The sequence below is a fragment of the Typopeltis vanoorti genome, chromosome 3 (genome assembly GCF_054136105.1).
Source record: "Typopeltis vanoorti isolate ZY-2024b chromosome 3, IOZ_Tvanoo_1.0, whole genome shotgun sequence".
NCBI lineage: Eukaryota > Metazoa > Arthropoda > Arachnida > Uropygi > Thelyphonidae > Typopeltis > Typopeltis vanoorti.
The window spans coordinates 44,292,864-44,317,962 of record NC_143551.1 but is presented as its reverse complement, the minus strand read 5'-3'; the positions used below and the strand labels follow the sequence as shown (position 1 = coordinate 44,317,962).

Here is a 25,099-nt window from a genome sequence, read left to right as displayed (position 1 = left end):
ACTATTGTTCATTGCTCATTCCATTAATATTTGAATCATTCTGCAGGATCTCTGCTGCACCTTGATTAACTATTACTTTATCTAGTTTTGCACCATCAGCAAACAACTGAATACTTCCCTTCAAATCATTACTTTTAATGTTAAATAGCAACAGTCCAAGCACAGGGACTCTAGCACTCCACCTATCACTCTGATTTCTACTCCTCCACATCCTATTCTTGGGTTTCTGTCCATTACCTACTCTGCACATCACTTGCTTCATATCTATCATGTTTGCTCCTATTTATATAACGGAGTTCCATACTGCTAGTGGAACTGTTAACAGAGATGTACCTTTGTTACGGTATTCACTTGATGTTTTGCAAAATCCAGTGGTTAACCATTCCTTTTATCCAATGAACTATCTGGTATAAAAGCTGAGTAAATTACTGAGGTATGACCTACCATTTGTAAAGCCATATTGTCCTCTCATAGAACATCATATTCCTGTTCACCTATTCCTGAATTTTGATTTTGACCAACTTCTACAATAATTTTACCAACACTCCTGAGATAACCATTCAATATATGAATGCAGTCTCTATGTTGGAGCTTCCTGTATGCCATTGAACTGTTTTCACATCCTTAAAGTACCATGCACTTTACTAAAGCTGAGGCATGGATTAAACAGCACGGTCAGAGACTCTGCTAGTTCTCTTGCACATTCTCATAATACATTGGCTGACATCCCATCTAATTCCTTAGTTATATTCCTATTAAGATTACACAATATCTTAAGCACCAATTCATCTACCTCTATTCCAATATCAGCTTTTATGTCCCTCACTGCAATATCCTCATCTTGATGTTAACCGTCCTCACATTATTTTCTCATAGTCTCTCTCTCTGTTCCTGTAACTACATAATCCTCCATCAATCAGAAAAATACTGATTCCTCTAACTTTCACATATGTTGCATTAACAAATGTTAAAAACTTCTTTTTATTTTTTTTTAGGATGCTTCTGGTATTAGTATACCTAAATTGCGGTATGCTATGAGATCCACTATTAGGAAAAATATTGGTGTCTCATTCTACAGACACCCTTTATGAACTTAAGGATGTATGCAGACATACACCTGATTTTTCTAATAGTGCTAGTTTCCTTAACTTTTTAGTTTTTCCAGATAACTAACTTCATTCAGGTGCAGTTCATTAGTTGTAAGTCTTTCTGTCCATCAAATTCAGTTCACATATCTCGAAACCACATACCAATTCCCTTAAAGAACCTATATATATATACAGGGTGTTCGGGATAAATTTGACAGTTTCGTAAGGAAAAAGAAAATCTTCTTTGTATCTATTAAATTTAATGAATTGACAAAAAAACATTACAGGCAGAGTTAATTACAATACTATCAACAAGATTTACTCAAAATAACCACCATTAGCATCGATCACAGCTTCAATTCTGCTTTGGAACCTCGAACAAGCTGATGCAACAGTCTCCCTGGGAAGGGCCGCAAAAACTGTTTTAATTTTATCCATTAACTGGGCTTTTGTATTACTGGAAGTGCGATTGGTGTCTTTTTCAACTGCGCCCCATACAAAATAATCCATGGGGTTAAGGTCTGGGGAGTTTGGAGGCCAAACATTTGGACTGGTGAAGTCATAGAAATTTTCAGACAACCATTTTTGACTTTTCCCAGAGGTGTGGCAAGGGGCCGAATCCTGCTGCCATACATACGGCCTACCATTGGCTACCCTTGTTATCCAGGGCTTGACTACAGTTAGCAACTCCACGAACAAAGCCCGAATTCCAATGCCAGGGTTCTTCAACACCTGTTCCTGCAGATTTGCGAGGAATTCTGCTGTACGAACGCAATCAGATCGTCTGCTAGGGATCTTTCTTCTTGCTACATCCTCATAGTCACCATTGCAAGTCTCTAGTTCATGCCTGATTGTTTTTACTGTATTCAGGGAGCATTGGGCAGCAGTCGTAATATCCTTATTTTGATGGCGGGCACGAATCATCATGATACAAGTTATTCTCTTCCATGATTCAGGTGGGTTCCAGCTATCCATCCTTTCTGACATCTTGTATATGAATGAAGAAGGGTCCAAACTTTTAAATGAAGAGAAGTGTGTGTTAATACATGTAACTTACGGAAAAATATAATTAATTATAAATATGTCAAATTTATCCCGAACACCCTGTATTGGTTCTCCATCACAACTCATCTCCATCAAATGATGGTGTAGGCTAGCAATCATTAGTCTCTCACTCTTCTTGATTGATATTTCCAATAATTTCTTGTCTTCTCTCATACCATACTTTTCGAATCATTTGCACCTGCTAAAACAATCTACTCTTTTAGCTCTTTCAATTCTAACAGCCTCACTGATATCTTTAATATTTGCTCCCTAAAAACATGATGTGAACTGTAGACTAAAATACACAAAGATTATTGAAGAAAAAATGAAAGAGTTTGAGAACAGCAACCAAACCTTGGAGATTCATTGACAAGCCTTGAAGAAAACACTGATTCATTCAGCCAGAGAGGCATGTGGTGAGGTTGTCTGCAAGGATAGAAAAATCAGAACTCCATGGTGGACACAGGAAGTTAAAGAGGCAGCGAAGGAAAAAAAAAAGCATAACAAACATTCCTGGCAAATAAGTCAGCTTGTGCTCATAGAGAATACAGGGACACATGTAAGAAAGCTAAACACTGTGTAAAACTAGCTAAACAAAAGTCATGGGAGGACTTTGGCAAGAACATTGAAAATAAATATCAAGAAGGTGGTGAGATATTCTGTAGGTTGTTGAAGAAGCTTAGAAATGGAGGAAAGAGTGCTGTAAAAGGAGTTGAAGATCATAAAGGTGACATGAAAACAGGAGAAAAAGATATCCTTGAAGTATGTAGTAATTACTTCGAAAAATTGCTAAATCAAACAAGCGGTGATAGCACAGTGGTAAAAAACACTCAACAGGCCTACAGTCAGGAATACATATCTATACTTGAAGTAGAAATAGCCATCAAAGGCTTGAAGTATGGAAAGGGCAGCAGGAGTAGATGTTAAATCTGGTGTAAGACAAGGATGTACATTATCTATATGGATCACATTATGAAGGAAAGGGTATTACACCTAATATCAAAATTACAGATGTTAATCTCAGCTCTTTGCTTTATGCGGATGATATTATACTTCTAAATAAAATAGCTACAATTCTGCAAGATTCTCTGAATAAATTGAATAACTGTTGTAATATGGTATGAAGGTCAGCAATAAAAAGATAAAGAACAATGAAAATAGGCAGAAGCATTGAAAATGTCAACTGCGTTGTGAACGGAGAACCTGTGGAACAAGTAAAACATTTCAGCTACTTAGGCACGATTTTTATTGAAGATGGTAAATTAAATATGGAAATAGACAACAGAATCAACAAAGCTGTATGGTAGGAAGTCAATTGAATAAATTCATATGAAATAAGAGAGAAATTAGTTGTTACACTAAATTAGCTATATACAAGACAGTGTTCAAACCAGTTTTCACTTATGGATCTGAGAGCTGGGTGAGAAGTAAAACACTTGACCAAAGACTAGAGACCGCAGATATGAGTGTCCCGAGAAAGATTAGAGGTGTGAACAGATGGCATCAATGGCAATATCATATTAAAAACAAGGATATTAGGAAAGAACTTGAAATTGTAAGCATCCAGGTATGCGTTAGCAGAGCTAATCTCAGGTGGTATGGTCACTTAAATAGAATGGGCGAGGAAAGATTAGCAAAACAAGTGTTCTCTGCCAGGTTGGCAGGAAAACGACCCAGAGGAAGACCTAGATATAAGTGGATTGATACTGTACAAAGTGTCTTAGATGATAGAAATATAAGATCTAATAATGTTGGAGTCTTGAGAAGTAACAGACTGATTTGGAGGAAAATTATAGATAGGAAGTTAGTAATGATGTAAATTTTTACATCATTACTAACTAGTAGTAATGAGGATATGATAGTAGTACTATCATATCCTGTACACCCCTTGAGGGTACATGGCAAGAATTTGATGATGATAAAAAGATGATTTCATTTTGTTTTCATTAAGCATGCCTCATATCATAGAATTGTTATAAAATCTCTCTCCTTTCTTTTTCTCTCACCTCTTTTGTTCTTTCCCTTCTCAGCTCTACCACTTACCTGATGTTTTTCCACTGATTTATGGTCACATTTTGTCTTGTGAAAGATTTATAATCACCTTCTTTCTCATTATTACTTAATTACTTAAGTAATGAGTCAATTTGTCTGCAATCGCTTTTTTTTTTTACACATGCATATCAATTGCATAATTGAGCAGTAGAAGAATCTAGAGCACATTAGTGTTATATATGGGATGATAGTGAGGGTTGGTAAAAAAAAAAAAAAAAAAAAAAAAATGTATTGACAATTTTTGTTGAAAATTTGGAGGTTGTTATGGTTGGGGAACAGCAAGTGTGTTCCACATACTGAGTACTCAGTGGTAGAACTGGATGGTATTTCACCATGAGTTTTGAGAGAATGTGCTATGGAACTGACAGTGCCTTTGACCTGTCTTTTCAATGAAAGTCTGGCTGCAGAAAAGGTGCCCATGCAATGTAAGGAAGGTAAGGTAGTGCCATTGCATAAGGGCGGTAGCAGACTAGAAGTGTCTAATTATAAGCCAGTTTGTGTGTCATCAGCAGTTAGTAAGATCTTGAAGAAAGTAGTGAGGGACTGTATACAGCATTGGGCAGATGAGGATAATGTTATCTGTGAGAGTCAACATGAAATTGTGATGGGGCACTCTTGTTTTATCAATATGCTAGCCTTTTATGATACAGTTACAAGAGCATTAGATGAGGGAAGGATATATACTGCCATTTTCCTAGATTTAGCAAAGGCATTTGATAGGGTGCCACATGATAAGCTGATATTCAAGTTGCAGCACATGGGTCTGGATGTCAGATTGGTCAACTGGATTCAGGATTGGCTGTCCGATAGGTATCAGAGAGTTGTGTATGGTAGAGCAGTATCAAAGAGGCAGAAGGTTACAAGTGGTATTCCACAGGGCTCAGTGCTGGGACCTACAGGGTGTTCGGGATAAATTTGACAGTTTCGTAAGGAAAAAGAAAATCTTCTTTGTATCTATTAAATTTAATGAATTGACAAAAAAACATTACAGGCAGAGTTAATTACAATACTATCAACAAGATTTACTCAAAATAACCACCATTAGCATCGATCACAGCTTCAATTCTGCTTCGGAACCTCGAACAAGCTGATGCTACAGTCTCCCTGGGAAGGGCCGCAAAAACTGTTTTAATTTTATCCATTAACTGGGCTTTTGTATTACTGGAAGTGCGATTGGTGTCTTTTTCAACTGCGCCCCATACAAAATAATCCATGGGGTTAAGGTCTGGGGAGTTTGGAGGCCAAACATTTGGACTGGTGAAGTCGTAGAAATTTTCAGACAACCATTTTTGACTTTTCCCAGAGGTGTGGCAAGGGGCCGAATCCTGCTGCCATACATACGGCCTACCATTGGCTACCCTTGTTATCCAGGGCTTGACTACAGTTAGCAACTCCACGAACAAAGCCCGAATTCCAATGCCAGGGTTTTTCAACACCTGTTCCTGCAGATTTGCAAGGAATTCTGCTGTACGAACGCAATCAGATCGTCTGCTAGGGATCTTTCTTCTTGCTACATCCTCGTAGTCACCATTGCAAGTCTCTAGTTCATGCCTGATTGTTTTTACTGTATTCAGGGAGCATTGGGCAGCAGTCGTAATATCCTTATTTTGATGGCGGGCACGAATCATCATGATACAAGTTATTCTCTTCCATGATTCAGGTGGGTTCCAGCTATCCATCCTTTCTGACATCTTGTATATGAATGAAGAAGGGTCCAAACTTTTAAATGAAGAGAAGTGTGTGTTAATACATGTAACTTACGGAAAAATATAATTAATTATAAATATGTCAAATTTATCCCGAACACCCTGTATATTGTTTAACCTTTATATCAATGACATTTTCCGTGGATTGCAAGGGTATATTCAGTTGTTTGCGGATAATGCAAAGCTGGGAACGGTAATTAGTAATAGTGCATCTGTGGTAGACCTGCAAGAGGATTTGAATAAGCTAGACAGATGGGCAAATGAATGGGTTTGTCAGTTTAATGCAGCAAAATGTAAGGTCTTGAGGTTTGGGACATATCGATGGGACGCTGCATATTCTATGGGAGGAGTTAAACTGGAGGAAGTAGGGGAGACAAGAGATCTGGGGTTGATGATTGATAGAGAACTGAAATTTAGGGGACATATTGCAAAGGTAGTGAAGGTAACACAGGATTGCTGCAATAATGAGAAGGACACTGACCTGCAGAAATGAAATGGTTATCATTCTGTTGTACAAGACTCTGATCAGACCACACTTAGACTATTGTTCTCAGATCTGATCCCCAGGATTTGAAGGGGATAAATTAACTGTGGAAAGGGTACAATGGCGGATAACAAAAATGGTGTCAGGACTGTACAAGGTTAGTAATGAGGATCAGCTGAGTGAGTGTGGACTGCAGAGTGTGGTGGATAGAAGAAGGAGAGACGATATGGTAGAGACTTTTAAACTGTTGAGGGGTGGTTACAGGGTTGACACTGGGGAGTTCCTTCACTTGGTTGAACAGCAGGAAGGAGTCATGACAAGAGGCCATCCCTGGAAATTACGAAAGGAAACTGTGAGAAAGAGGGTGAGGAGTGCTTTCTTTGCATGGAGGGTGGTTGAACCATGGAATGCATTTCCTGATTGAGTGGTGAGATCGAGAACGGTCAGTGCGTTTAAGGAGTGGTATGATAGACTTTGTGTTTCCTAGGAGGGTCCTCCCTCGATGAGTCTTGATAGACTTGTGTTTCTTAGAAAGGACCTCCCACGATGAGTCTTTTGACTGCATGGAGGCCTGAATAATAATAATAATAATTTTATGAGGAATGCTATTACAAAGGACAGTGATAGATAGAATAAAAGAGGAGGAGGAGAAGCAGGTTCATTGTGTCTGCTTTTAGACACAAAAGATGATAAAGGATGTTGGGCTGTTGTTGCTTTGGTTTTAATAGGCTCAACAGTGAGCAGAGGAATGCTCTATGCTAGTGTAGTGGAGCATAGTGTATGCTCCACTACACTATGCTAGTATAGTGGAGCATCCATGGAAACACCTGTAGAAAAGATAAAGCTCAAAACTACATATGTAAGATGCTAGTTGAAATGAGTCATTGAGAGAGGGAACATGTGTCGTGAAAATACTGTCCTCTGGCAGCATCAAGGATTTTTAGGGATGTTTTAGTGCACCATCCCAAACTTGTTACAGTATTCTAAGGAAGGGTGAATTTCAGATTCTGAGTTAGTAGCTGGATAAAAAACAGTATCTTGAGATGAAAAGAATGCCTAGAAGCTGAGGATGCTATTTATATGATATGTATATGTCAGCATTTTCTGGAGGTAAACCTAAGGAGTCAAATCTAATCCTGTGTGGTGATTTGTGTAATACTAAGTGCAATGATAAGTGAACCAAGGTCTCTTTTGCAAGAAATAAAGGGCAAGACTTTTGGTAGCATTGAGGGTGACCAGTCATACTTGTCCCATCCATTGAAGGATGATATGGAGATCAGTATTGGAGGCACTTGTTGCAGACAGTCTTGAAGCATGGGATGTTTGAATTGGTTTATTGATTGAGTATGGTGAATCAAGTCTACTACTGTCAGCCAAGCTGTAGATGGGATATGCAGGAAAACTTCCACTGCTCTTATATGTGAAATTAGCTAACTCACCTTCAGTTGTATGAACCCATGTAAATTCCTGATAGAATAGTATCCTGAGGAACTTCTGTGTTGATGGAGAAGCTTGAAAAGCAGGGTAGCCATCCACTATGGCATGCAGCAAACAACTAGAGAAGGAGAGAGCTATCTCCCTATATTCTTATATTCAATTAAACTCTTATCCCACTGTTTCCTATGGCTTCAACTCTTCGTAGTCCATCTGCATGGGGGAGGGAGGCTTATTGAGCTTCATAATGACCCTTTCAACTACATGCCTAAGTGAGGTGGTTCTAACTTAAGATTCACTTTGGTGGGATCTCTTACAAAGGTCCCCCCCCCCTCTCAGCAGTGCAGTTCCTCAGAGCACACTTTCCATCTGTTTTGCTCTTCTGTTCTTTCATTAATACTGCCTCATTCCATCCCTCGATGCATTCAGTTTGGGCTTAAACTAATCCAAACATCCTTAAATGATTGTGCCTCCTCAAATGAAACTCTGTCTCTTCACATTTCTTAGCATAATATTTGTCCTTGTCCTACCAGATGTGTTTTCTGATTTCTCTACATCTCTTATATTTGTCAGTCCTTGTGTGTGTCTTTGTTTCTCCATCTTCCTCCTTCTCTGATCAGATACCATATTCATTCTGAGATCCTAGGGTTCCCTTAACTTCTATTTGGGCCTCACTATTTCATGGCTGAATCAAGGATATTATCATATCCTTGATTCCCAACTAGATCATTTCAGGTGAGTTCTTTTTTTATTGGTCTCCAGAAGTGCATCCAACCATTTTAAAATTTTTTTCTCTGTGATTACCAGGATGTCAATTCTGTATATCTCCCTCTCTTTACAGACTACACGAAGATAACTTATCTGAAGTCCTGGCAATTCCATATACCTTTATAAAGTTACCTCTGAGGTTAATTGTCTTTTGCATCTCTCATGCACAGTAATACTAACTTGTTTTGAAGACTGTTACATGCTTCTCTAACAGGACCATCTGCCATTGCCCTTAATGCTGCTCTGATTATTCTGTGCAACATCCAGTGCATTATAAGATTTGTTATAAGGTACAATACATTAGGTTTTGGAGTGAAGTTGCTGCAAGAAGTGTTTGGCTTGTAAAGACCCTATCCAAGGATTGGAATATGTGTTCTTATCCATTGGTAGATGTGTTCTTATTCTTTATTCAAAGAAATCCTTTTATTAATTTCCTTATCTGCCGCCTGAGTAATGCATCTGGTAGGAGTGGGTTCTTCCCCCCCCCCATGCTTCCTCTCTTGATATTCACTAAAATGTTTATCCAATTCCCACTTGATGTCATGAACTGCATGTCAAAGACATGAGATTTCTGTACTTCCCATCTTCTGTTTTATCCTCTACTATTTCATATATCTCACGCCTCCATCACTCTCATGCATCCTCACTTCCATTCATGCTTGTATTCTCTTTACACACATTGCTACCCCATGATAGATTGTTGATTCTTCCTTAGAATTCTTGTTTGCATTAGAAACCTTATGAATCCCTCTAATTAGCACACATTTTTAATATTCTCATCTCATCCTCTCCTTTTCTCCACAGTCGCTAGCCTAGTTGACCAAGTGGTTAGCATGCCTGCTCTCCAACCAACAGGTCACTTGTTTGAATCCCACTGTGAGTATGGATGTTTGTGATTGTCTTACTTTGTGTACTGCTATAACCTTTGATATGGCACAATATGACCTTTACTGTCCTTGCATCATTAAAACCTTATATCATCATCCCCATACCTTATTCATATTTACCAACAAATACATTTCATACATTATCTCACAGGAAACTACTTTTGAACAAAGAACTACCTGCCTGTATTGTTATGTCACTGCTAACCTTAATTCTATAATTAAATGTAAATACATATAAAATTTCACACATGACTATGCTTGTATTTAATTAAAATACTCAAATTCAATTATAAACTAATGGTCTAGCTAAATAGAAATCTTGATAATTTTTTATATATATATATATATACATACAGGGTGTTCGGGATAAATTTGACAGTTTCGTAAGGAAAAAGAAAATCTTCTTTGTATCTATTAAATTTAATGAATTGACAAAAAAACATTACAGGCAGAGTTAATTACAATACTATCAACAAGATTTACTCAAAATAACCACCATTAGCATCGATCACAGCTTCAATTCTGCTTCGGAACCTCGAACAAGCTGATGCTACAGTCTCCCTGGGAAGGGCCGCAAAAACTGTTTTAATTTTATCCATTAACTGGGCTTTTGTATTACTGGAAGTGCGATTGGTGTCTTTTTCAACTGCGCCCCATACAAAATAATCCATGGGGTTAAGGTCTGGGGAGTTTGGAGGCCAAACATTTGGACTGGTGAAGTCGTAGAAATTTTCAGACAACCATTTTTGACTTTTCCCAGAGGTGTGGCAAGGGGCCGAATCCTGCTGCCATACATACGGCCTACCATTGGCTACCCTTGTTATCCAGGGCTTGACTACAGTTAGCAACTCCACGAACAAAGCCCGAATTCCAATGCCAGGGTTCTTCAACACCTGTTCCTGCAGATTTGCGAGGAATTCTGCTGTACGAACGCAATCAGATCGTCTGCTAGGGATCTTTCTTCTTGCTACATCCTCGTTGTCACCATTGCAAGTCTCTAGTTCATGCCTGATTGTTTTTACTGTATTCAGGGAGCATTGGGCAGCAGTCGTAATATCCTTATTTTGATGGCGGGCACGAATCATCATGATACAAGTTATTCTCTTCCATGATTCAGGTGGGTTCCAGCTATCCATCCTTTCTGACATCTTGTATATGAATGAAGAAGGGTCCAAACTTTTAAATGAAGAGAAGTGTGTGTTAATACATGTAACTTACGGAAAAATATAATTAATTATAAATATGTCAAATTTATCCCGAACACCCTGTATATTGATTAATTTTGGTTATTATTATTATCATCATCAATAGAGAATATCTAACCCATAAGCATTGGATATTCTCTTTCACTTATATATGTTTATATAATTTTCAGGCTCCTCTAAGACCTGAAGAAACTGTGATAGTAGTAAGAAGTTTAGTTCCTCAAGGAGTTGCACAAAATGATGGGAGGCTGCTTCCTGGTGATCAACTGTTATCTGTTAATAGTATAAACTTGGAAAATGTAAATTTGAAGACAGCTGTTCAAATCATGAAAGATATACCCAATGGAAGTGTTCGGCTAGAAATAGCAAAGCCTTTATCATTAACAAATTACTCTCATCAGGTAACTTTTAATTTTTGTTTGTGGAAAAAGTTTGTTAGACATCTTTAAGTTAAGGAATCTAGTTTGAATTTAGCAGAATTTACAAATTTTAACTCTCTTTTTTTTTTTTTTGTTTGTGAGTGTAATGGACAGAATTGATATCTGTAGGATAATAGAAATTAATTAGAAATTTAATTATTAAATCAATATTTTTCATTTGTTTCAAATCTGTCTTCAGGCTGTCAACTAAAAAAAATACTGGTGTATAAAAAGTAAGTGGCAAACGAAAGTTTGTTCTAATGTTGCCACTGGTACTCTTCACATCCCTGAATTCAACAGTCTTGGTTGTTGGGTTAAAAATGTCCTGACAAGTATTAAATTTTTGGAAATATGAGGCAGCCATACTTATTTCCCAAAAAAAGTCTTTGTCTTATATTTCTCTAACAGGGTCTGTTAAGTCAGACTGCATTTGTATTATGAGTTGCACTGAACATGCTGTATATTGTTTGCTTATCGTTCTTCTAGCATAGTTATTAGCAGCTACGTTATATTTGTTAAGCGGGCATATTAGGAGGGAATAGGTTTGGAACTGTTCTTAAAGAGGTGTATAGTATTGTAAAGGCACAGTATGGATTCTAAAAAGCACACGATAGCATCACCTACTGAAAAAACTAAAAAACTATAGTGATGGCTGACAGCATTCTAAGATTGGTTTATTATTACACTTGCATCGGTGTGAACAATAATAAACTTTGCAGCTGTTTGTGAAAATGTTGAGTCTAAAAAAATCAGATCAAGATCATTCAGTTTTTGAGAGGATTGATTTAATGGAAATAACATGGTAGTTTGCTGATTTTTGATGGGAGAGCAGATAGAATGAAGGTGGCCTTGCTTCCATGCTATCTGGTGGTTATCAGAAACGTTTGACACTGCTGTAAATAATATAGGACAAATGCTAATTCTGAAATATAAAGTTTGAGCACAGATGGAGTTGGGGTCTACCATCTGGATTGCGAATTTTTGGTCTTTCTAACAAATGTGATCAGAACACATGCAATGAGCCCAACGTTTGGCTAGAGGTTAGCCCATGCCTAAATGATAGCATGGTACCATCAAGATATGAGTGAATGTGAGAGAGAGAGAGAGGGGGGGGTAGAAGCATGAAAGAGTAGAAGTTACATTTAATAACCTTCGTGAGGGAGATAAACGTTTTCTGCATTTCATGCTCTCAAAGTTGAATTTGGTAATGTGATACAGATAAAGCATCCTACAGTTATGAATAAATGTGAAGCTAAGAATTTTTGATTTAAGTCATTTGAGAATAGGTTGAATTTTTATCTTGAACCACTTGACACTTTTTTGGAGAACCATGGTTTCAACAGTAACAAAGGATTTTGTTTACATGTAGAATGAAGATCCTTATTTAAGCATACAATGAGCATTTTGGTTATTTAGTTGGAGGATATGTTTGGAATGGGAAAAGAGAGCAAAAGTAGTAATCAGATCATGGAAAAGATTAGAAATCAAGTCATATCATGTGTAAACATTGTAGTTTTAAAGGTTATGAGACTGAGAAAAACTAGCTGATGAATGCCTCATAGAAATGGAAAATGTGCAGTGTCCTGGTTACCAATAGGAGAACTACCATCCTCAGCATATTTGTGATAAAAGCTGGTTGAGAAAAGGTTCAAGGTATTGGGTGGTTTGGTGTTCTACCAGTGAGATGGACAGTTTGTGTTAGATCATCTTTAAAGGTGCTTATGGCATAACTATAAAACAATAGAGTTACAAGATAACCACAGTAATTAACTTTAATGAAAGTATAAATATTTTGTACTGAAAATAATAGTACATCATCAGTGTAGGGAAACAACAATCGAATCAAAGTGCAGGAACACATACAACAAGCACTTTGCCAATTAAAAACAGTTGCTGTGTGCTAGAAATTAATATTAATAAATAATCTTAAAAGTCTTTTTGATGTTTACATATAATGATAATCTTTCAAAATTTTCAGAAAGGGAGACAATCATTCCACTTCAGGTTAGCCAAGTGTAAAAGGGCATCATAACTTCCTCTGAAAAGGCATTCATATTTAAAACTGCTTGCTTCTGTGGAGACAAGTTTCATCCCATAGTTATGAGATGAAACTTGAAGGTTGTCCAGTAAAACCCATGATGAATTATATTGACTCTCCCACATACAGAATTAGTATGTTTCTTTTAGATCTATTAGCTGCCCCTATCTAGATCATTCATTTAGAATTCCACACATTTTCTTAAAAAAATCAGGACTATTGAAATACAAGAGTCAGATATGTTAGTCAGTTTGGACATTTTTTTTCTACCAACATTCTATTATCTGACACTGTTAGTTTACTATATGATGATTTCCCTCTTGATATTGTGTGGGTTTATGAAATTGTTATGTATATAGGATATTTCAGCTGGAAAAAAACAATATCTATATACAGATTGAAGGTACTGCCATTGGTAGCCCTCTGACCGTTGGCAAACTATTTTTTGAAACATCTGGAAGATACCTTGTTTTTATCTATTTATTATTACAAAAGACCCCCATGGAGTCAAAGACTCATCTGGGAGGTCCTTTTATCATACATGGAGCTCATCATACCGTGCTTTAAATACACGCAAATTCTCTGCAGACACCACACTCTCAGGCAAGGCATTCCAATCATTCACAACTCTGCATGCAAAAAACCTTCTTCTCACTCCCCTGCTCACACCCTCCTTATACACCTTCCAGGGATGACCTCTGGTTTTCCGCTGATCTCCCACTGTTTTCTGTAAAACCTCTCCAACATTGATTCCATAACAATCTCTTACTATTTTGTAAGTCACTATCATATCACCCCCTCTTCCTCCTATCCACTAGACTGTAAATTGCATCTTCTCAACCTTTCTTCATATTTGACATTCCAGAGATCAGAAACTGCCTTAGTCAGTCGGCTATGGACCCTTTCCAACCTCTTCATCCTTCTGAAAACCAGGTGACCAAATCTGTGCACAATAGTCCATGTGTGGCCTAATCAAAGCCTTATACAATGGAAACCTCAACCCTCTCTTTGATTTTGTTATATTGATGATGTTTTTGCTGGTTGGCCTCATGCTGAAAATGAACTTGCCACCTTCCTCCATCGCATCAATAACCTTGACATATGCATTCTGTTCGCCATGGAAAAAGAAAATGTTGGTAGCTTACCATTCTTGGACATCCTTCTTACTTGCACAACTCCAGTACTTTGTAAATCAGTGTTTATCAGAAATCTAATCTTTATTGGCAGATACATTCATCAAACGTCTGCTCATCATACCTCCCAAAAAATGATTCGACAGTAACATTATCAGTCCTTAATTAATAGTGCATAACATATGCTCCCCTGCCTCAACCTTGCAACAAGAAGTTCTTGCTATTAATGGAATTTTGAAACTATTTAATGGAATTAAATAGTTTCAAATCAAATTTAACAGATAATTGATTCCTCAGTTCCAACACCTAAAGATTCTTCAACAGACTGCAGAGTTCCAATCCCTTATATTTCTGGTAAATCTCTGAATGTATTGGTTGAATTTTGAAGAAGTATCATCTTAATCCCACATATTTTCCTATCAACAAAATTTCTCATCTGTTACCATCTATAAAATACAAACTGTTGCCTGTGATGATGATACATTTGTATTATTATTACGTGACACCCCAGGGAGTTCAAAGATTCATCGAGGGAGGGTATCTACTCTACAACTCTCTGTCTCCATCACTCAGTTCACCAACTGCAACTACACCAATGCCATCTACCATCCGTCACCACCACTACAATTTTCACAATCACAAACATCCATGCCCATAGCAGGATTCGAACCTGCAGCCTTTTGGCTGGAGAGCGGATACTCCACTCGGCCAGTCAAGCATAATCCTGATGTTACATATCAGTACAGAATAACTATGATAATACTACATGAAAAAGTTATACCATTGCTAAACTAATTTCTATTTAATTTTGAAATCTCAAGAAAGATGACTTCACTGGTGAAGCATTTAAATTGAAATAAATAAAACTTCAGAGAGAAATAAACATATCTATGTAGAAAATAACTAATACAGCACCAAGGAGAGTAGATCATTAATGTAATGGATTTCGCTGTAATGCATTCCAAACAGACAGTTACTGTATTTGTGCAAAAAACAAACATGATGAGACAGATTAGCAGTTGATGTAATGAAGCAATTTATCATAATTAAATGGATTGATATAATCTCTTGGTTCAAGACCAAGATGTATTTCAAACAGTTTGCAATCACAATTAAAAAAAGGATTAGAAACAAAAAAAAATGAAAGATTTTTATTGTTTATGATTAAATTACAATAAGTACACATACATACTTAAGTTATATCAATCCATTTATGTTGTGCAAAAACTATGCTTTATTATTTTACAAATACAGCATAGTTTGCACATAATACTTTTTTCTCGACATACATCTTTGTAGCATCAAATCACATTTTCTCAAGTGTGTTGCATTTTAATGCTTTGCTGGGTATTGGGTTTCTCATTCATAATTATGTAAGAAGTATTTTCTACTTCCTTAAGGACACCTCAGTGTAATTTGCATCTAATTTTCTTTCTCTTCTTCATATACATGTTGGTGCTCTATCTCAAAGAGAGATTTTTATCATAAAATTCATATCAATGTGAGTTAATTCATTTGTGAACATTGGCAGAATCCAAAGTCCCAAATCCTAGATCTTGTCCGTTATTCACAATGCCTTCTGTATCTGTTTGAATATGTGACTCAAAGTTAGAGAAATCATTTGCACAATAGGGTAAAACATGCTGTCACATATTTCCTATTGCTGGCTGTTACTTTAAGCCATGATGTGCTGATGTTTTCATTTGCATTTCTGATGGTATAGCTTTTCTCAAATTCTACATGGGAAGTTGTTAGAGATTGTATGAGAGAGGCAGTATCAGATTACATACCTGTGAACAGGAGGATATACCATCCAATGTCAATACCATTGCTACAGCTTAATGTAATACGTAGATTCTACACATGCTCTTCTGTTGATTTGCATGCATTCGAACAGCATATCTCATAGCATGTGTACTGAAGGAGGAGGGTCGTCGACGTTCAATACTTTTTTTTTTTCATGTGTGTGTGTGTGTGTCATACTATATTGCATCATGTGATTAAGTGGTAGTTATATAAAAATAGACTTAAATATAATTAAATGATAAAGTTGCTTACTGTATGTTGTAATCCTCTCCAATTAAGAACTGTTAATTAAAAATTGAAGAACAGTATAATGTATCAGGCCTTTATACACAAGAAGCAAGTTATATGTGTTCCACAGAGCAATACAGAATCTGCAGTAAAGTTACTTTTCTTGGAAATACATTTGGAACTGCTCAGTTAATGTATATCTATTGTTTTAGTGATTGTTCCTCATGCCTACTTCAGAATAATGAAAAAAAGTTGTGTTTAAGGAAGGAAACTTTCTTACTGAAAGAAGAAGTATATTAGTAAAGTTTTGTATTTTAATTTTGAAGGTATTCTCAGGAATTTGAGAGATAAAGTAGAATGAATGAATGAGTAAATACAATTAAATAAATACTGCAAAGGAAGTTCTCAAATGGCTAAGTTAAACAACAGAACTTTCAGCCGAATGCTATGTTCAGTGTGCTTTGTATAGTACTTGATGTTATCCCTTAGAAATGTGTTTTAAAATGTGTTAGAAATGTATCTTAGAAAGTGAGAGCAAGAGATAGTGTATTCTTTGATCTCATTGGCCATTTATTCTTTGTATATATTTAGAAGTTAGAAATGAATTTACTTTTAATTCTATATAGAATATGAAATCAGATCACTTTAGAGATAAAGAGAATTACTTAGTATACAGAATTTGTATCTATTAAATCACTTAAGGAATTAAACAACATACGAATATAAATTAAATTACACTTTAATAAATATTTCCGATATTTCGGCAACGTCGCATTGCCATCTTCAAAAGGAACTTACAAAAAAAGGCACATGCACGTAGCCACTACAACACAGTAACTGAGAATGAAGAGATGAAGCTATTGTTCTCCTAAAAGTCCTGATGATGCCCTCTAGCGTGCTAAGAAGGTGTTCTTTCCCATTGGGCTGAAGGTCTGCTGATGTAAGCCTCCCAAATTTGGGGCAGTCGCATACAACCAAATTTGTTGAGGTTTGGAGAGTTTCTTAGGGATGAGGCTGATTCCATAAATAGTCTTTCGAATTTGTATTTGCTACGGTGTATTACTGTAGCTTTCTTCCGCCGTATTCTGTGGCGTGTATCCAGAGCATGGTCTGCAAGACCAGATTGGCTGTACTTGTGAAAACGGATGTAGTCCTTGTGTTCAGAAATTCTTATATTCGCTGTCCTTCCTGTTTGGCCAAAGTAAAATAGTTTACAGCTGCAAGGGACCTGGTATACACTAGGTACATTCACCAACAATCTCTCCCCCCCCCCCCCCTCACAACAATATGGAGTGGTGAAAACACTACACAACATGGCTAAACTAATCTGTTCTAATGACATGGCCCTAAACACTGAACTAAATCACATCCTCAATACTTTTTCAGCCAATGGCTACCCCCCCCCCTCCCCAAATCCAAAAAAATATTAAAACCTACAAAACACAGCCTCCCCCCCCTCCACAACAAGGATTACTCTAAATCTATAACCATTCCCTACATCCAAGGCACCTCGGAAAAAATTACAAAAATCTTAAAAAAACATGACCTGACCTCCTGTTACAGGCCATACAGAAAATTGGCATCCCTTATCCGCTCCACTAAAGACCAACCACTTCCCCTAGACCTACCTAGTGTATACCAGGTCCCTTGCAGCTATAAACTGTCTTACTTTGGCCAAACAGGAAGGACAGCGAATATAAGAATTTCTGAACACAAGGACTACATCCGTTTTCACAAGTACAGCCATTCTGGTCTTGCAGACCATGCTCTGGATACATGCCACAGAATACAGTGGAAGAAAGCTACAGTAATACACTGTAGCAAATACAAATTCGAAAGACTATTTATGGAATCGGCCTCAGCCTTAAGAAACTCTCTGAACCTCAACAAATTTGGTTGTATGCAACTGCCCGAAATTTGGGAGGCTTATATCAGCAGACCTTCAGCCCAACGGCCAAGAACACCTACTTAACCCGCTAGAGGGCACCATCAGGACTTCTAGGAGAACAGTAGCTTCATCTCTTCATTCTCAGTTGCTGTGTTGTAGTGCCTACGTGCACATGCCTTTTTTGTAAGTCCCTTTTGAAGATGGCAACGTGACATTACCGATATATCAGAAATATTTATTAAAGTGTAATTTAATTTATATTCGTATCTACGTTGTTCAATTCCTTAAGTGATTTAATAATGCATAACCAACATATAAGCCTGTCTATGAGAATTTGTATCTGTTGTATATATTTATGTTTAAAGTAAATGGTTTAATACTTTTATAGAGTTTCATTCTTTAGAATACATTTTGTTGATCTTCAAAGTCAGTGTACTGTCATGAATACAAATTATTATTATTACCCCAAGACCTCATGGAGTCAAAGACTCATCTGGGAGGTCCTTTTATCACACACACAGCTCATCATACCATGCCTTGAACACATTCAAACTCCTTGCAGACACCGCACTCTCAGGCAAGGCATTCCAGTCATTTACAACTCTGCAGGAAAAAAACCTGCTCCCCTACTCACACCCACTTTATACAGTTTCCAGGGATGACCTCTGGTTCTCCCCCAATCTCCCACTATTTTCTGTAGACCTTCTCCAGCACTGATCCTATAACAACCCCTTACCAACTTGTATGTCTCTATCATATCTCCCCTCTTCCTCCTGTCCACCAGACTCTACAAATCTGAGACATTCTAATCCATTAAAATGAAAATGATATAAAATACATTGTTATCTTACTCCACAAATGACTTTAATATAAAAGGTTGGATATAGGTGGAGAATAACATAGTTGGAGAAATCATTCTTTAAACATAGCATGTGCACATGGAATTCCCAAACCTTTTTGTGTGTACCCTCAAGCAGTGCCTCAAGTATACCTCTGATTCCCTTCAGGAATAATATGGCAGATAATTGGTAGAGAATTATTTGCTAGCTGGTTGAGAACTATCCTCATGTATTAACATCAAGTTTCGTCCTGTGTGCTATCCATCTGGTACTTGTAGAGCTGCTTTATTACAGTTTTCTTGCCAGAAAAATATCTTAAATCATTAGCAATTATCACATAATACATTATTTTCTCTTGCTGATTATGAGCATTTAGCAATATATATATATATATATATATATATATATATATATATATATATATATTTTTTTTTTTTTTTATAAAGAATTGAATGACTAGAACCGAGATTTAAGTAAAAAGGTTTTAATATAAAAACACGACTAGTTTCAGCTTAACAGCCTTCATCAGGTGAGATTATAAAAGAAAGAAAAATGAAAAAACACTAAAACACTGAAGCTTAAATAAACTATGAACATCATAGAGAGTCTCTATACATAATTGACACTAAATCGTTGCGGTTGTATTTAAAGCTGTTCTTTCGTTAGTAGTATTGTTGGGAAAGTGCATGCTAGTAGCATCTCGTGAACGCCAGTACATGATTACAGCTGAATGACTATCTGGGAGGTTGTAGCTCAAGTTATTATTTAGATGAACAGGACTGAAGATGATTTCTCTAGATTCCACGATTTTTCTCTCTAGTTCATCATTGCAATGGAAGATGTTACTAAATTTTTCCCGGCAGACTTTGTGACTTTTGTTTTCATCATTAGGATTAGCCGAGAAAAGGATATGACTAGATAATGCACTGGCTCGCTGTTTAATAAGTAATGTCCTTCATGTGTTCTTCCATATGCAATTCGACAGATTCGTCTGTCTGCACAAAATAAGGAATATCACAATCACACACTATTTTATATGCACCAGGGTATTTGAGTTTATTATTATTATTATTATTATTCAGGCCTCCAAGGAGTCAAAAGACTCATCGAGGGAGGTCCTTCCTAAGACATAAAGTCTGTCAAGACTCACTGAGGGGAGGTCCCCCCCCCCTGAGAAACACAAAGTCTATCATACCACTCTTTAAACTCACTGACCGTTCTCGCTCCCACCACTCCATCAGGCAATGCATTCCACGGCTCAACCACCCTCCACACAAAGAAACCACTCCTTACCCTCTTGCTCACAGTTTCCTTTCGTAACTTCCAGGGATGGCCTCTTGTCGTCACTCCTTCCCGCTGATCAACCAAGCGAAAGAACTCCCCAGTGTCAACCCTGTAACCACCTCTCAACAGTTTAAAAGTCTCAATCATATCACCTCTCCTTCTTCTATCCACCAAACTCTGCAGTCCACATTCTCTCAGCCGATCCTCATAACTATCCTTGTACAGTCCTGAAACCATCTTTGTCATCCGTCTTTGTATCCTTTCCACAGTTAATTTATCCCCTTCAAATCCTGGGGACCAAATCTGAGAACAATAGTCCAAGTGTGGTCTGATCAGAGACTTATACAATGGAATGATAACCCTCTAATCTCTGCAGGTCAGTGTCCTTCTCATAATAGCAGCAATCCTCTGTGTTACCTTCACCACCTTTGCAATATGTCCCCTAAACTTCAGGTTTCTATCAATCATCAACCCCAGATCTCTTGTCTCCCCTACTTCCTCCAGTATAACTCCTCCCATAGAGTATGCAGCATCCCATCGATGTTTCCCAAACCTCAAGACCTTACATTTTGCTGCATTAAACTGACACCCCCATTCATTTGCCCATCTATCTAGCTTATTTAAATCCTCTTGCAGGGCTACCACATCTGCACTATTACTAATAATCCTTCCCAGCTTCGCATCATCTGCAAACAACTGAATATCCCCCTGCAATCCACTGGCTATGTCATTGATATAAAGGTTAAACAGTATAGGTCCTAGTACTTGAGCCCTGTGGGACCCCACTTGTAACCCTCTGCCTCCTGGAAACTGCTCCACCATACACAACTCTCTGATACCTATCAGACAGCCAATCCTGAATCCAGTTGACCAATCTGACATCCAGACCCATGTGCTGCAACTTAAATATCAGCTTATCATGTGGCACCCTGTTAAATGCCTTCACCAAGTCTAAGAAAATTGCAGTATATGCCTTTCCCTCATCTAATGTTCTTGTAACTTTATTATAAAAGGCTAGCATATTGCTAAAACAAGAGCGTCCTCTCACAAATCCATGTTGATTCTCACAGATAACATTACCCTCATCTGCCCAATGCTGTAGACGGTCCCTCACTACTTTCTCCAAGATCTTAACAACTACTGATGACACACAGACTGGCCTATAATTAGACACTTCCAGTCTGTTACCACCCTTATGCAATGGCACTATCTTACCTTCCTTCCATTCCCTGGGCACCTTTGCCAAAGCCAGACTTTCATTGAAAAGCCACGTTAAAGGTACTGTCAATTCCCTAGCACATTCTCTCAAAACTCATGGCGAAATACCATCCAGTCCCACAGCTTTACTGACATCCAGAGTACTCAGTATCTGAAACACACTCTCCTCCTGTACCTCCAGACCTCGTACCAGTCCTATCCCTCTAGCATTAAAACTGACTCCTCTAGGATGAAATACTCCAATAAAGTGTTCATTGAACAATTCCACTATGTCCTCTGCATCAGTCACTCTATTCCCATTTTTATCCCACAATATCATTCTTCCACAGTCATTTCTCCTCCTACTGGCCACATAGCTAAAAAATTCCCTAGGATTTTCTTTGGATCTTAGGGCCAATCTCCTCTCATATTCCAGTTTCGCTTTCCTTACCACACTAGTCACTCTTCTGGCCTGTGTCTTATATTCCTCATGCATCTCTTCACCTATCTCCTTGATGATGACAAGGTTTCGGGTGGCTTATTAAGAAACAGATCTTTGGAAGTGGAGTGAATAAGGTTCTGATATTGTATTTTCTTAGAACTTTTGCTAATTTATGTGAAACTGTATTTATGTAAGGAATAGATATATTGCCTTTGAATCTTTTTGTTTCTTCTGAGTGATGTCTAGGGGGATTAAGAAGGAATTTTTCAATGATTCTCTTGAAAATCCATTAACTTCGAAAGAAGTTTTCAGATGGTTTATTTCTGTAAGAAGTTCATTTGTGTCATCCAGAAGAGAACGGGGCTCTATGTCCCAAGGTGGAAATTATTCCAATCTTATGAGGAGGGAAGTGATGGGACTGACTATGCAGATATCTGTTGGTATGTGTGGGCTTTCTATATATTGATATTTTGAGTTTACCAGAAGACCGAGTCAGTTTAACATCAAGAAAAGGCAAGAAATTATCCATTTCAAGCTCGTCAGTAAACTTAATACTTTGATGTCAGCTATTGAGATGTTCGAGGAAAACCATAAGGGAATCATGACCATGCCTCCAAATAATGAAAACATCATCTACATAGCGTTTCTAAACTTTAGGTGTTAAAATAAAGGAAGAGATGGCTTTGGTTTCAAAATCCTCTAAGTATATATTTGCGAGTACAGGGGATAAAGGATTACCCATAGCCAGTCCATGAAACGAGCTTGAAATGGATAATTCTTTGCCTTTTCTTGATGTCAAACTGACTCGCTCTTCTGGTAAACTCAAAATATCGATATATAAAAAGCCCGCACATACCAACAGATATCTGCATAGTCAGTCCCATCACTTCCCTCCTCATAAGCTTGGAATAATTTCCACCTTGGGACATAGAGCCCATTCTCTTCTGGATGACCCAAATGAACTTCTTACAGAAATAAACCATCTGAAAACTTCTTTCGAAGTTAATGGATATTCCAAGAGAATCATTGAAAAATTTCTTCTTAATCCTCCTAGACATCACTCAGAAGAAACAAATAGATTCAAAGGCAATATATCTATTCCTTACATAAGTACAGTTTCACATAAATTAGCAAAAGTTCTAAGAAAATACAATATCAGAACCTTATTCACTCCACTTCCAAAGAACCGTTTCTTAATAAGCCACCAGAAACCTTGTCATCATCAACTCAAATACCCTGGTGCATATAAAATATTGTGTGATTGTGATATTCCTTATTTTGGGCAGACAGACAAATCTGTCGAATTGCATATGGAAGAACACATGAGGGACATTACTTACAAGAGACAGCGAGCCAGTGCATTATCTAGTCATATCCTTTTCTCGGCTAATCTTAATGATGAAAACAAAAGTCACAAAGTCTGCTGGGAAAAATTTAGTAACATCTTCCGTTGCAATGACAAACTAGAGAGAAAAATCGTGGAATCTAGAGAAATCATCTTCAGTCCTGTTCATCTAAATAATAACTGGAGCTACAACCTCCCAGATAGTCATTCAGCTGTAATCATGTACTTGCGTTCACGAGATGCTACGAGCATGCACTTTCCCAACAATACAACTAACGAAAGAACAGCTTTAAATACAGCCGCAACGATTTAGTGTCAATTATGTATAGAGACTCTCTATGATGTTCATAGTTTATTTAAGCTTCAGTGTTTTAGTGTTTTTTCATTTTTCTTTCTTTTATAATCTCACCTGATGAAGGCTGTTAAGCTGAAACTAGTCGTGTTTTTATATTAAAACCTTTTTACTTAAATCTCGGTTCTAGTCATTCAATTCTTTATAAAAATATATATGTTAACCGAGTTAATGATCTTTCTTTCACATATATATATATATATATATATATATATATTAGCAGTGCAAATACAATTAAAAAAAAAAAATCTAGAATGCAAGGACTATAAAGCATCCTTGATATCTGGCTTTCATTAAGTATTTGAATGGTTTATTAAGAACACAGAAGTAAAAAATTGAATGTTTTAATCCAATATTTCACCTAACTGTAACCAAAGCATTCTCGTAGACAAAGATGATACAGTAATTAAAGTTATTTGAATAAAAACATAGAATTTAATATTATGATTTCTGTAATTCTAGTGATCGATGTTAACATTTCTGCAATAAAACTATTTAGAAACAGGAATGAAATAAATAAATTACTGGATAAACTAAATAAACTATTCAACATGTCTTTAATAATGCTAGCTCGAGCTGGTGAAACGTCAGGTTGTGAATATTTAATTGATTCAATAAATTATCTCTTTCATTCCTATTTATACATAGTTTTGCTACAGAAAAGTTAACATGAAAAACATCGAATATTGCACAAACATTAAAATATTTTTGACTACATCATCTAGGTATAGTTCAAGATGTTTTTAATGAAGAATTACAGTCTCTCACAGATGCTTGAAATTTTTTTTACATGCAGTTAACATACATAACTGTTAACATACAGTTATGTATGTATGTTAACAGTTATGTATACTTGATGTATGCTTACTTGATGTATGTTGTAAAGCATAGGCAGGTTCTCAGAATTGAACACATTCTTTAAAAGTGTGATATATAGCCCTCTTTTAGGCCTTTCCAACAATTACTTACCCATGTTTGCCCACCTAAACATCCTCTCAATGCTGGACCATCCTGGGATCTACAGTAATCCTTGCTTCTGCAAGCTTACATACTTCAGACAAATAGAGAGAACTGCCAATATCCATCCAGGAGAACACAAAAAAATGTCTTTTCTTCAATGCATGGTCTACCACCCTGAAACAACTGTAGTATTGTTTCAGAGTGATAGGCCAGGCCATAGTTACAGGTACTGGATCCAGTGGCAAAATAAACCTCTTTACTATACAGAAACAGATTCAAATCAGAGGGAATGTTTCTGTAATCCACCACAGCTACAACATTCCCCAAACTTAAAGAAATTCAGCTGCATCACATTGCCAAAAATCTGAGAGACATCATTTTGAGATCTTTATCAAATGTGATTCAATGCACATATAGAGGGCATCAGTTAAACTGTAAGAGCCTGTTGTTTATAATTAATCCTAGTTTGCCTTCTTGCTAGTGTGCCTGCATGTGCTTAT

General features: G+C 37.0%; 1 protein-coding gene across 1 annotated transcript in view; it reads left to right on the top strand.

Moving 5' to 3' along the window:
• The window catches only part of LOC150108087 (multiple PDZ domain protein-like), an 859,697-nt gene that overhangs the window by 355,729 nt on the left and 478,869 nt on the right, over nucleotides 1–25,099 (top strand). The window contains exon 12 of the mRNA XM_090415962.1: nucleotides 10,839–11,069. Coding sequence (XP_090272088.1) covers nucleotides 10,839–11,069 — 231 coding nt within the window. The remainder of the gene's footprint in view (nucleotides 1–10,838; nucleotides 11,070–25,099) is intronic.